Raw genomic sequence first — 14,350 nt, forward strand, 5'->3', positions numbered from 1 at the left:
ATAATAATAATAATAATAGGCCTAATAAAAATATTAATATTAATATTAATATTATTATATTAATATTATTATTATTAATAATAATAATAATAATAATAATAATAATAATAATAATAATAATAAGGAATAAAATTAAAACAATACAACAATAGCACAAAAGGTAAAAGAAAAAAAATGAAAGTGGTCAGATAATGATATTGACTGTAGTTTTGTTTCCCCTATTTAATATGTTGTTCGATTTCATCATGAATAAGGCCATGTTAAAGTCCATCCACTACAAGGCCATTATGTACGGTATTGAAATGGTTATGTTCCTTATCCCTATTCATCATCATCATCATCATCATCTTCTTTAATATCATCATCATTATTATCATCACCACTTACGTCATGTTATGTGTTTCCATTATTAAGACACGGAAGATTATACAAAGACTAAAGTAATCTTTTGTTTGTTTTATTATATTAGGTAAAAAGCTACATTGAATATATATAATCTAACCATTTTTAAAAATTACTATAATAAATACAGATCAATTATTCATTTATTAACTTGTTGCGGCATAACATTTGTCATAATTTATAATTACGAAGTTATCACTTACACACGTGATGATATCAGCTTAATACTTAAGAAATGTCTCCTATAATTGCAGACTTCAAAATTCATAACATAACATAGAAACTAGTTCTAACATCTGGATAGTGTGCTGTTGTTTTTCTTCTCTACATTCGTTTTCCTTTCTTTTCTTAAAAAGGTTCATAGTCGTCACATTTCGTCGCATTGTTTACTAACAAATATCATTCATTTAGATCATTTCATGATTTACAATTATATAAATATATATATTATTATATATAGGCCTATATATATAGGCATATATATATATGACGACCGCCCCAATTTCATTGTATAGTAATAGTTTTATAAAAATCTATTATTGTATTTATTGTATATGTTGAAATTAAATAAATATTCATATGATTATGAGATAATATGTAACTACTGTATTGTAAAAACGATGGAGCTCTTATTAATTAACATAGAGAGTAAAAACATATTATGAACATAGCAAACCAGGTCATAATATAAGTACTGTACATGTCCGCCACTAAGAATGCTTTAGCTTCCTACTCTGAGTAGTTTATGTACAATGGTTTAATAGCGAATATCAATGTAGTGTCAGGGCTTCATGACAATCCAGTGAGAAAATAAGTTGTAACTGACCCGATTCCCTGAAAAGACAAAATTAACAGACATTGCATCCAGTCCAATCTTAATATAAATTTTAGACGTACAGTACCGGTTGCGGGCAGTCTACAGCAGTTGATGGATGTGGGACCCGATGTCCGCGGACAAGTGCACTACCCGCGATCGGTACTAGGCGCATTGTAGTAGGCCTATGTATCTACGCGCCAAATAATGAGGAAGTGCTCCGAAAAGAAGCAAAATGTGAAAAAGTACACGCAGAGGAAAAGAAAACAGAAAACAAATAACCAAAAACAAATTTAATACAGAAAGAAAACATTAAATCATGCCATATACTTTAGGTCTATATGCGAATCGTAAAAATTATAATGTAATTTATTTTATTGACCTTAAAAGCTGAGTTTGACACTGACGAATATTAGTGTCTGAAGCCACGTAACGAAGGAATATCTTATTATAATTCTGTAGTCTAGATGACGTACTTTTACAACTAGTCCCCCACCCCTCAACCCATCTCCAACAATCTTCGACGGTCAAAACAAAAGATAGGCAAACGTCCTCCTAATAGCATCTCATTTATCAAATCCATTTTCTATGATTATCGTTACGCTAGCAATCAATCAATCAATCAATCAATCAATCAATCAATCAATCAATCAATCAATCAATCAATTTATTTATTGGAAAACGCTTTTGAAATAGCGACTCACATGCATTTATAATGCATCCTTATACAAAACAAACTATCAATTAACTAAACTACAGTAACATCATATACCTAAAACAAAATAAAGGCCAAAAGTATAGCACAAGACAATTATTGTCTCACAAAATAAAACTGATGTACGTACATGAAATTTTAATAAAATGAAAGCGAAAAAGAGACTGAAATATACCGGACTGTTAAACCATTGAGTAAGGTGTGAATTCGCATAATTAAAATATTGATTTAAAGTTTGATCTTAATTTCCAAGCCCTTTTAAATATTATTCCATACACAGTCCAGCAAAAATGCGGTGTTCATTTTTGTTTAACTATGTAGGGAATAAACGTCATGCTTGCTTTTCACTTGAAAACTAAAGCTACGCAGAGGTGTTGATTGGAAGTTTACGACTTTCATCATAGCCGTAGATGGCATCATGATCGACATAGTTTGTGATGTCACTGTTCATTTGACCTATATTATTAGTAGAAATTGGACGGACATCATCGATATATAACGTTTGCAGTAGTAATTAGTTTCATATATCAATTCGATAACAATAGCCTTTGACAATGAATCACATGGACAATATAGGTCTCGTGAAGGTGATATAAAGTTCAACAGCTATATCGTAAACAGTTGCGTATTTCAATTTGATGCTAAACAGGCGTTTATGAGTATCTACATAGATTTAGATTTAGATAATAACGTGAATATTAATGTTTTTTTTTTGTTTTTTTTAGTTTATCATCATTTACAGTAGGAGAACACTACCAGACGCATCTCATGTACCTAATGCCTCACTCCCCTCTGTCATTGTTAGTATCAGCGACCCAGGGGGAGCAAAGGGAACTTAGTCCCCTGTTCATTATATTCACCCTCGTTAAAACATAGATAGATACCAAAACAGCGACTACACTATTGTTTTTCGAGGTGTTTTTTTTCGATCCCGACCTTATTAAACAAAGTTTAACAAATAAAATAAAAGTATGCGGGGATTGTCTGGTGACAGATGATTCAGTCATTGACCTTTCCATTCCACCCACGACCCACCTTACCTGAGCTAAAATCCATAGTACTTTCCGCTCCCGGGCAGGAAAATCGACTCTCAATTTTTAAAAAATGTCTGAGAGCGCCGAACCAACATAAAGTTTACTGTACATACTGTAGAGGGTCGAAATCCTTATAACACCGGCTCCTGTTGCGTACCTGCCTGACCCGTTGCATGGTATGCTAGGCCCTGGTCCAACCTGTACACTTAACACCAATAGCATAGCATTCTGATTTAAGTGACCTACCTTGAGATTAACATTGCCCCGTTTCTGAAACTGGAATACATCAGATTTTGAAATAATTCGATGGCATTCTGAACTAACATGGATCTTGAGTGCTGTGTGAGAAATCATGAAAGAGCACTTAACTGCCAGTATTGGTGTTAGGATTTGCCAGACAAATCCTGGCACCACCCCTAAAGACAAATTAAATTTTTTTTTTTTTTATTAGGCCTACATTTAAAAAGGAAGGCAACCTTGCTTTTATATAAAAGGAAATTCAAATAATGTTTATTAGTTTTGATTATGCGATGTTTCAATTGATGTGACTAAATCTGTACCGTCTTGATGTAAGCTGAGATGATAAATTACATCTAACCATTATCTTCAAGACTACCTTATAACACTTGCATTTGCCTACAATAACAGCCCTAAAGCATAGAGACGCTTTATTTATTGATTATAGCGTAGCCTGAACGTCTTGATTAGGATCAGTTTTCATGAAGGATTTCTAAATACGGAAAGTATAATGTAAAATTGCTGGCAATATTCATACCTTCACCAGTGGATTCCATCCTAGAAGCGTAGTTAACCGTGTCCCCGAATAAACAATACCTTGGCATTTTAACCCCAACAACTCCAGCAACAACTGGTCCTATGTCATACAAAAGGGAACGAACTATATCAAAATACACTACGATACCATACATTACGGTAGTAAATCTAAGATCAAGGCACTCGTTCACTACGGTATATCTATGGTGTTACAACTAATCAATCGATGGTCTAAAGTTTGATTATCATAGTCATGATTTATTTCACCCATATAGTAATAATAATAATTCTTTAATTTTTTTCATTCTAAATTGAAATCGGATATTTGGACTGGGCCCCTAGGACACAAACGGATACAAACATTGTCCCTAACCCGCCTAACTCTTAATATGATTGTTATTCGGGGAGCCAATCGATCAGACTCCAATTAAAACCTGACTCTGGCCGGGTTTGAACTGGGATCTTCAGCACAAGCACAGGAAAAATAGGCCTACCTCTCAGCCAACTACTCAGCTCAGGCAAATCACAGGTAATTGTCACATAAAATCCTAATAATGTGAACATTGGGACCACATCATTTGGATTTATGCGTAAAGTGGGTCCAACCTGATATTGTACCGCACTGTTTAAAAATCCTGGCTACGGCATTGAAAACAACATTTTAAAGTATGGTCTCTGCTTGGAAAATTCAATAGATTACATTAAGGTAGATGGGGATGTCAACAAACAGCTTGCTCTAAGTATTGTTTAAAGGTTTGCATGGCGAAGTAATAACATATACGTTGAAACTTGCAGTACACCACGTAAGTAGTTCTGAAAAGAACTGTTGTAGTTGAGGAAGTCTCGACGTTTCGATTGAGTTGCTTGCTCTAACATTGAAAACAACATTTTAAAGTATGGTCTCTGCTTGGAAAATTCAATAGATTACATTAAGGTAGATGGGGATGTTAACCAACAGCTTGCTCTAGGTATTGTTTAAAGGTTTGCATGGCGAAGTAATAAAATATATGTTGAAACTTGCAGTACACCACGTCAGTAGTTCTGAAAAGAACTGTTGTAGTTGAGGAAGTCTCGACGTTTCGATTGAGTTGCTTGCTCTAACATAAAATACTGAATCACAATTACAGGTCTCCCCTCCAATTAGGGACCACTTCTGGGACCTGGGTTTCCATGGGCTTTAGCAGCATTGGGCTTTAGCAGCACAGAATAATATAGAAAAAATTTGGGACCACAGAAAAGTGGTCGTTATTTGGAGGAGGTCTTTAATTGGATGGAGACCTGTATTTATAATGTGAATATACAAGACCTACTGCGTCTTTGTCTTAGCTCTAGACTTACCACTGTGAATGCCTATACGCAGCTGAAGACATTTCCCGGGACGGTGGCGTATTTCGAAACTGGACATCACGCTGAGTAAATTCAACGCCATCATGCAAACATGCGTGGCGTGGCAATGTCCATTGCGCACGGGCAACCCACTGACCACCATATACGCATCACCAATTGTCTCTACCTTAAAAAAGTATCAAGAAATTAATGTACGTTACACATCTCTAAACACGATGATGTAATGAATTTCTAGCCTAACATTTTCTGTACAATTTTCCTAACGCGGTACTCATGTCGAAAATTTCTGTATATTTCAAGCGATAAATTCTTTTGTAACTGCAATTTAAGTAGGTGTATTTCAAATTTTCTTCTTATCACTACGTAGCTAGTGTGTATGACCTTGCTTACGTAGTGTGGTAGAAGGATTCGCAGGTAGGATGGATACCTGACATGGGCCGCGGCGTAAGCGCTCCTTCTGTGACCGGACGGGGATTGGAAATGGACCAGTACACCGGGGTAGCCCCCTACTTTTCTCGAATGGTGTACTGGGTTCTTTAAAGTGCACACGAGCCAACTGTGTATGGACCTACGGTTTACAGTCCTTATCCGAGAAGACTTGTCCCACCACCTGAACCATAGGCGAGCGTGCCGTTTGAACCAACGCCGATATTATGGCTGTATATCACTGTTCCCCTGTCTTAACCGCTCGGCCAAGCGACTCGCCGTATTTCAAATAAATTATCGTATCTCTAAACAGGAATAGTTATAGTAATAACAACATTGACGTTCAAATAATCTAAATCTAAATCTATGTAATAATAATAATAGTGATAACGAACATTTATGACAATGTTTGTGATTATAATGATAATGATGATAATGAGAATTAAGTACTCTTGCTTACCTTGTAGACTTGGTAATTTTCTATTATTGTATCAAAGCATGTGTAGAGGTCGTTTAAAAGATCAACAACCTAACAAAATAAATCCAAAGTAGAATATTAAGTATTTATACATAGCCAATACGCGTATTTTACTAATTTCTCCTATTGTATCTCATATATATATTGAGAAAGCAGTACAACCATCGCAATTGCAATAGATTGCGTCGACTCCTCACCCCATTAATAGGTATACCGTAAACCTCAGGGGCGGATAAAAATGAGGAAACGGGGTATAAGCCTTCCCCCATTAAAAAAAAAGAGATAGAGAAAAATTGAAAAGAAAAAAGACAGAAGGGAGTGCGGTACTTCAAAGCTAATTTTCGATTCAAATTCCATGTACCAGTTTACTGTAGTCAAACAATTGTGAACAAAAAATATAAATGTAACCAAAAACAAACAAAACCCGATACCCCACCCAAAAAAACACCACCCTATCCACCTCTCTGCAGCTCGTCGCTTTGCCTTCCAATTTTCTGTAGATCGCCCCTGATTCCTCTAAATAGATAGAAGCAATCTAGAAACAGTTTTATGTTTATAATATTACCAGGACCACTGTTATCCCTGCCTAACCACATATTAATAAATTCATTATTTAAAACAAAATCGCCGAGCATCTTCAACAAAAACCAGAGAGTCGACTTCGAACTCGATACCACTGGAATTGATAAATAAAACCTCTTTGATAAACCTTTTTCAAAAGTGAAAATAAATATTTCTCCGATATTATTTTGTCAATAGTCTAAAAATTTGACATCATTCTAAATAACTAGAAACAGACAAATAAAATTAAGTTTAAAAAAAATTACAGATATGTTATTACTAAAGCTGTGAATTGATTACAAGCCAATTTACAGTCTTTGCAATACAGAACTAGTTCGGTTTGAAATCGAGTTTTGTTATTAATTAGGCCTAGGTAGCTTACGTAATAGAAATGGAACCAAAACAGTTATCAAGAAAGAAGCCGATTCCATAGAAAATACAAAGTTTTCCATCATCACAATAATTAATTTTAAATAATATCCCCGGGGAAACGATACTGGCATGGTATGCATTTATAACGCAAAGTAGTACAGAAGCATCATAACCGCATTATAAATTACTATTTTATAGGTTAAAAGTTCAAATAATATCTGTTGCTAAATATGTTTATACATAAATATTTTAAAAAAATGTTTGAATTTACAAATTACCTGCAAAGGACTGCTCTCGGCTGCTAACTTGGTGAATTCTACAATGTCGCTGAAAAATATCGTCACCTCTTCAAAACTCTCTGGCTGAACAACTTTGCCACGTTTTAGACTGTCAGCCACCGATCTGTAACACAATTTTAATTCAATAAATTTACTTTAAACTTAGGTGCTTTATAACACACTAAAAATGTAAACATTGTTATACGGATACGAATTATAAAACACTAAAGTACTTTTCATAGCATATTAACATGGGAAACCCGAGCAGTTTCTAAACATTATTAATAATTTTAAACACGTTTAAGCAGCCAACATTGCTTATTAGTGATTTCGAACCGAGCTAATTAGAATTAGAGTAGAATTCAAGAATTTAGCATATATTAAGAATCAAATAAGAATCAGTTAGCAGAAAAATTTCAAGAAAGTGATTCTGAATCCACTCTTACATAAATTAAATGATGGGGAGGGGGACGCATGAACAGAGGTACTTAATATTGACTGGTTGTAGATATTAGTAAAAAAATGTGGTATGTATTCCTTTAAAAACAAATACTATGCATTGTAATGAGTAAGATTATAATTATTATTTCAATCTGAATCTAGACGACTAGAGGCTGGATCAGTGTAATACGTGCTAAAGTGTGCAAAAAAAGGTCAATGAACAGTAGGCCTATATACAGTTAAGAGCCCATTTTGAAAACGTGGGAATTCGGATTGCGCTCCCCCTGACCCGCAGAAGCAACAGTGCAGTACCCAGTGGCGTCGAGAAGGGGGGGGGGGTCAGGGGGTCGCTGCCCCGGGGCCCGGATCTACTGGGGGGCCCGGACCAAGATGAAAAATATGATACTGATCTTAATCTTTATGATTGATTTTATATGTACCTTTCACTGCATGTAAAGTTGTATGTATATACGTTATTTTTATATATTAATTATTATCGTTTATTCATCAGATTATTCTGATACATCTACATTGCAAAAAAATAATCACATGGAATCATATCCATGTATGTGGGTTTGGAAAAATAGGGTCTTAGGAGGAGACTTAATTTGGGGAGCGGCCGAGTGGGGGACCCAAGTGAAGGGGGGGGAGACATGTGAGGCGTTGCCCCGGGGCCCTTACTGGCTCTCGACGCCACTGGCAGTACCACGGTCAGTACAACGGAATACAATCCTCTAACCATTTTAAATAACTAGATTTTTGTGTTATTATACACAGAGGACCAACGGCTAAACGCTCCATCCTAAGAATGAGGTATTAGAGCAATAATTGTCCTTACTTCTTAAAGACACTAGCAAGTCGGATTTGGCTGATAATCTGAATTGAATACCACCTTTGTTTTGTCTATTGTAATTGTGTTTAGTCACTATTTAAGTTAAACTATGCCTATACTATTTTGTTTGATTATTGTTGTTTTGTAAAGTAGGTCTTAACAAATTACGAGCGATTTTACTTTAAGCACTTATATTTAACCTCCAGCTGAACATAATTTTAGGCTTTCATGTATCATTATCATATTTCTTTTTGCCTTAATTTCATATATACAATAATACTTTTACTATCATTGCAGGGGTGGCGCCAGGATTTGCCCGACGGGGGTGGGGGGCGACGAGGGGTCAGATTTCCCCGACAAAGCAATGTGGGCGTGGTCGAGCTTCGATCAAAATGTTTTGAAAGTGGTCCAGGGGGCGGAGCCCCCGAAAGTTTTAACAATTTAGGGGTTTCAAAGGCTTATTTAATCGATTTTAGAGTCTGCTAATATGTAGAAAATACATATAATTGTTTCTCTCCCCGACGAATTGTGATTTTTCTCCCCGACGGGGAGGGGGCAGCGTAGTTCTCCCCGACAGGGGGGGGGGCCTTTGTCTCCCCCTGGCTCCCCGCTGAATAATAATAATAATAATAATAACCGCTTCATGCACAAAGCCTCCACATTACTACCCTGGTCATTGGATCACACACATATTTACCGAATTAAATTATTAAATTAAATTATATTATTATTCCATAATATTGCAGCTAGTAATCAGCGCAGTTGTGTTGGAACCTATCAGGTACCCACTTGTACTCCTGGGTGGAGAGAGGCAACCGTAGATAAAGTGCCTTGCCGAAGGACACAAGCGATTTGCACAGCGAGAGTTACGAGCCCCCGATCTCGAGGTTGGGAGTCCAAGCCGGCCACAACCGACGCGCCAACCGTTTCTACAAATCCGAGCTTATACACTAGAAACACCATTCGATGTAAAGACCAAGTGCACAATTGAACTTGTAATTAGCAATTTTATTTCACTGGTAAATAATAGATTTTTGAATTCTATCAAATAGACGATAGAAAAAGTATTGTCTTTTGAAGGAGATGCTGGTCTGAAGAGCAGAAGCAACTGAAGATGGAACAACATGAATAGTACTAAAACCTAGTACTTTCAGAATATTTCTTTAAAGATTCGATCCCCTCGGACGTTTTAATTTCACTTCATGTGTTTGGTAGAAGAATAACAATAGCTTAATATTTCTGCAAACTGGGTATTCCACTAAACTTTTCATTTTGTATACTGGGTTTAATAGAAAACTAAATATACAATTACTTAATGTTCTTTATACCATCAGGAACATGTTAAAATATATAGAAAAATTCGGACAGTAAAGAATATGCAAAACTATTTACTTTGGTAGCATTTGGTAGAGTAAAGCGTCAGTCTTCAATTTCTCATCTGCCAGTTGTTTTGTCCTTTCAGTCACAAGTTCCTCTAAGTGTACGGCATGCTTCTCCAGCATTGCAACCATGTTGTCTATAAGATTCCCACTTCTGAAAACGACAACTTGTTCTCAATCGAGGACCATGTAATAGGTCAACGATACTAAAGCTTTAAACAAATTTTCTTTAAATTTGAACGAACGTATATAATTGTTGACAGATCATGTTCAATCAAGATATATGAACATTAATGTTGGATATTTGGTAGCAATAATATATTTTTCTGATTCTTTCGTTCTTGCGTGTACTTCAAACTGCCATGTAAAACTCAACTAATATTAGAAATTGTGTACCAATTATTTATCAATGATGCTTAAAAATTGTCTAACGACTTCTTCTATAGCTTCTTCATATTTGAAGTCTTCGACCCAGTATCTCAGTATGTTAGGAAAGTTCTGTACCAGTTGACTCATTATCATTTTATTATGTTTTCGAATGTTCCACCAGCAAATCGATAGAAAGAAGAGTGTTTAAACGAAAATCTAACTTACTTTCCACCTGACACCCTCTTTAGATAGTTAATGATATAACTAAACGGAGGTCTGCAGCTTGGGTCTTCATCCCAGCAAGTTTTCATCAAACGGACAACCTTACTGTAGTTGGTGTCTTTGTCGTCGACTTCTGGCCGAAATGGAGGATTACTAATGGTTCTAATCTTACAGATTATTTCTAATTTATCAATAAGAGGTATATACAATGAATATTAGTAGGTTTGATAATATATTTAATTATAATAGTGATGATTTGATGACGATAATGTTAATGGTAACAGTAATGATAGCGATAACAATTATGATAATGAAGATAACGCTAAATGCAAATTCAATTAAAAAGTTGGCCCCAATTAAGAGGTTAAAAATATAAAACTAGAAATTAACCAAGTCGAAAAGGTGTTCATTTGCAGTTTCCTTTAAAATAACTAATGAACACCTATTATTTCATAGGAAAAAAACCAAAAAGAATGCTTTAATTACAAAGAGAGTAATAATGGTTACTAAGAAGACCTACCTTCTGCTTCCATTTCTATCATACAATAGGGGGCGTCCCTCAAAATTATTTCCTGAAGAATGATGCCATATGAATAAGTATCCCCCTGTTTTGTACTGCGGCATCGTGGGTAGTTTTGACGAAGAAGTTCTGGAGCTGTCCACAGTTGCTCTTAAAAAAAAAATAATTTATTAAATTATCAATTTTTTTTCACATGCCAGCTTAAAGAAATGCAAACGTCATAGCGCCACTGAACCTCATAGCCTGCTGTGTATTTTGACACATTAATGATCTCACTTTTGATTTACTGATTGTTTGTTGGCAAACTGATATTATTTCTGATAGTCATAATCATCATCACGATAATCAATTAATTACTTTCCTTATGACCATCATCTTCATATTTAGGCACCATCAACGTTGTCTTTGTTATGATCATCTTCAACATTTATTGTAATAATTACATCAAAAGATAAGTTGCAATCACTTCTTCAATACGGCAAGTTTAAAATGCTACTACCTAGTACCAACTTAAGAATATCATTATAAACACATTACGCCATGTTTTCTTACTTGAATAATATCTTTCGCGTGTTCCTTGATTTAACTCCTGGTCACATCGCAGGCTATTTAGTCCGAAATCGGAGATTTTACAAACCCAACGACTATCCACCAAACACTTGGAGGAATTCAAACGCCCGTGTGCCTCGATAGGCGTGCCGTGTAAATATGCCATACCCTACAATTAGAGACCATTTGATTTATTTTCTTTAATATTTGTTTATATTTAGGATTCCTTTTTATTGTTACACTATTTTAAAATTTATAGAGGTATCAATGAAACCGTAATTCAAAATAACTTACTTTAGCAATATCCGACGCAAAAGACCATTTGAAGAGATAGTCCAGTTTGATGTGGTCGTTCATTAAAACATCCTACAAACAATTTATATCTCATTATTATTTATTTTTAAAAGTTAAAAGATCAGATCAGTTTGGTGAATATTATGAACGAAAAGGACATTGGTTTAAAAAATAAAGTAATGTGTATTACACATTACATTAAGGTAAACTTAAAGTTTACCTTATCATTTTATGAAAGTAAGGTATACAATAGCGCCATCAACGTTTGATCGTGATTCAAAAGCGACTTTTAGACGTAAGGAAAAAAATCTGGTGTTTGCAGAAATTGATCCCATGAGTAGTGATTAAAAACAGGGCATCTTAAGTAACAATTAAGCTATACTCCACTCTGGGTAAGATGATGATGATGGTGGTGGTGGTGTTGGTTATATGATGAAAGGAGGGGAAGGATGCACAATTAGAGAAGGATAATGAGGTATAACATCTAATAATGTTACAAGGCTGGATGACAAGGAAATAATATGCTACCTGTAAGCTGCCTCGGCTACAGTAGTTTGTCAAAATACAGATATTTGGTGCCTCGATGCACGCTCCTACGATCTGGTTTACATTCAAATGGTTTAACTCTCGGACCTGTAAGAAAAAAAAACCTCATTCTTTACTGAATTCCACTAAATGTTATCCTAATAAACCAGCGGCGGTACGTACCAGCGTGGGGGTATCGGGATACCATTGAGCAAGCTTGGACACAGTCGTCTGCTGACGCCACGAGGAGGTCGTCAGACTAAAAATATTTATTTACCGATCCAAACAAAGTTATTTTAAATGCCAATCCCTAATATTAGACCTATTAAAAGTACATTTCGTTCATCCTAAATCCATATGAACCCCATCAGAGATTTATTTCGGGACACTGACCAAGACTCTGGTGGCCCCTTTGTTCGGACTCCCTGTTTTTAATGTTTGGCGGAAAATATCTCTTGATGGCTGATGAAGCAATAAAAATTGAATTGAATTGAAATGAATTGTTGGAATTGTTAGATTCCCTCTCAGCAATTTCTGGAGCTACTACTGAACAGAATTATTTTTAGAATGTGATGATGCATGCCTCATTTAGCTTAATATTAAAGCGAGTTACGTTTAAATACATTTAAACGTAACTCGCTTTAATATTAAAGCGAGTTACGTTTAAATGTATTTAAAGTGTACCCACATCTTTAAATTCTTTGAGAATCTGTCTATTGAGTTGAATTGAGGAACTTCTGCGGATTTGCTTAATTGCGACACGCGTCCCAATGTAACAGCCAACCTTTGTATATCTTAAATCACCGACCAAGGATAGTGTGCTGCTATTTAAAGTTCCGACACGATCGCTTAGCTGAAATGAAAAGTGTTGTAAATTTTAAGAAGTTACTTCAACAGTAGAGATAGGCCCTATTCTGTACATTTTAATATACACTGTGAATAACTTTATGGAAATAACCTTTGGAAGATATGATAATACACCTTGATATTAAAAAGTACATTAAGCATGTTTTAACATAATATTATGATATATATATATCTGTCTCTTATACACATCTAGATGTGTATAAGAGACAGGTCTATATGAGTAGAACCAAGTAGGCTAAAATAGTGCTGGGTATTATAAAAGTAAGTACAGGAGTAAAACTTCGGTTACTTCATAATTTACTGTACTACATAAAGTTCAAGCGATCTTTAGGTACATAATGTCAGACGCAGATGCTCCTGTATATAAGGTTTATTGTAAATTGAGTAGCTTGTGTACCACCCTCAAGTTTGTTTCGGAAAACTTCAAGTAGTTGATCACCCTAAACCAGATCACGATGCGTAAATTGAAGTAAGTTAATTATATAATGTGATATTTCGGGAAAATTTAATTGTTATATTATGATTCTTTGATTCAATGTTACATGCTTTATATTTTGCAACGACCTAATTAGAGTTAACCATTGTTTTAAGCCTTTAATTATCATGTTAAAGTTAAGCCCTATATTCTGTAGTAATGTTATGGATAAACGTACGGTAGTGTATAAGCCCCGTTAGTATTATATATTGGTTTAAGGAGTTACAACTATTTAAGAAGCCACGTTCATCTACATCTTGTTGGTAAAAGACAGCGATGACTGAGACAGATGACAACCGTATGGCCCTGATCTCCAGCTGCAGTATCGAATAATAGTAATAATTATTATATGGTAGATTGATTATGTAACAATTAATCTAACTAATTCCCGTTACTTTGGCGATGCTTGCGTGACTTCTAGGGAACGAGTTCGTTCCAAAAATAGTAGTTAGTTCATCTTCGGCTTCAAACGAAATATCCGAGTAATCAATCCGCCATGACATATTCTCAAGTTCTTGTTCGTAGAGATGATTTCTAATTAGACAAAAAGAAATTTGAATAAATGGTGTGAAAAACAATACTCAATTCATTTAAACACAAAAGCTCAAGCAATGTACCTCAGGGAGGGGTGGAGAACAGTTTGTCAAAAAATATTATGTACACAATATAATGCATT

At 35.1% G+C, this 14,350-nt stretch overlaps 1 protein-coding gene across 2 annotated transcripts in view; it reads right to left on the bottom strand.

Annotated features, from left to right (window-relative positions):
* Positions 1-456: 456 nt before the first annotated feature.
* Positions 457-14,350, bottom strand: part of LOC117124468 (atrial natriuretic peptide receptor 1-like) — a 35,901-nt gene continuing 22,007 nt past the window's right edge. The window contains exons 8-21 of one of the 2 annotated variants that reach the window (XM_033270704.1): positions 14,070-14,208; positions 13,021-13,185; positions 12,336-12,440; positions 11,808-11,879; positions 11,517-11,682; positions 10,965-11,114; positions 10,448-10,625; positions 9,867-10,007; positions 7,202-7,325; positions 5,973-6,041; positions 5,078-5,252; positions 3,741-3,839; positions 3,212-3,303; positions 457-1,236 (exon numbers count right to left, since the gene is read on the bottom strand). In XM_033270704.1, coding sequence (XP_033126595.1) covers positions 1,192-1,236; positions 3,212-3,303; positions 3,741-3,839; positions 5,078-5,252; positions 5,973-6,041; positions 7,202-7,325; positions 9,867-10,007; positions 10,448-10,625; positions 10,965-11,114; positions 11,517-11,682; positions 11,808-11,879; positions 12,336-12,440; positions 13,021-13,185; positions 14,070-14,208 — 1,720 coding nt within the window. In that variant the 3' untranslated portion in view covers positions 457-1,191. Of the gene's footprint in view, positions 1,237-3,211; positions 3,304-3,740; positions 3,840-5,077; positions 5,253-5,972; positions 6,042-7,201; positions 7,326-9,866; positions 10,066-10,447; positions 10,626-10,964; positions 11,115-11,516; positions 11,683-11,807; positions 11,880-12,335; positions 12,441-13,020; positions 13,186-14,069; positions 14,209-14,350 lie in introns of those variants that run through there. The other variant, XR_004447977.1, reaches the window with a different exon arrangement.

This window comes from Anneissia japonica, unplaced genomic scaffold, assembly GCF_011630105.1.
Source record: "Anneissia japonica isolate Jap-2015-1 unplaced genomic scaffold, ASM1163010v1 scaffold665_len1252844_cov201, whole genome shotgun sequence".
Classification (NCBI taxonomy): domain Eukaryota; kingdom Metazoa; phylum Echinodermata; class Crinoidea; order Comatulida; family Comatulidae; genus Anneissia; species Anneissia japonica.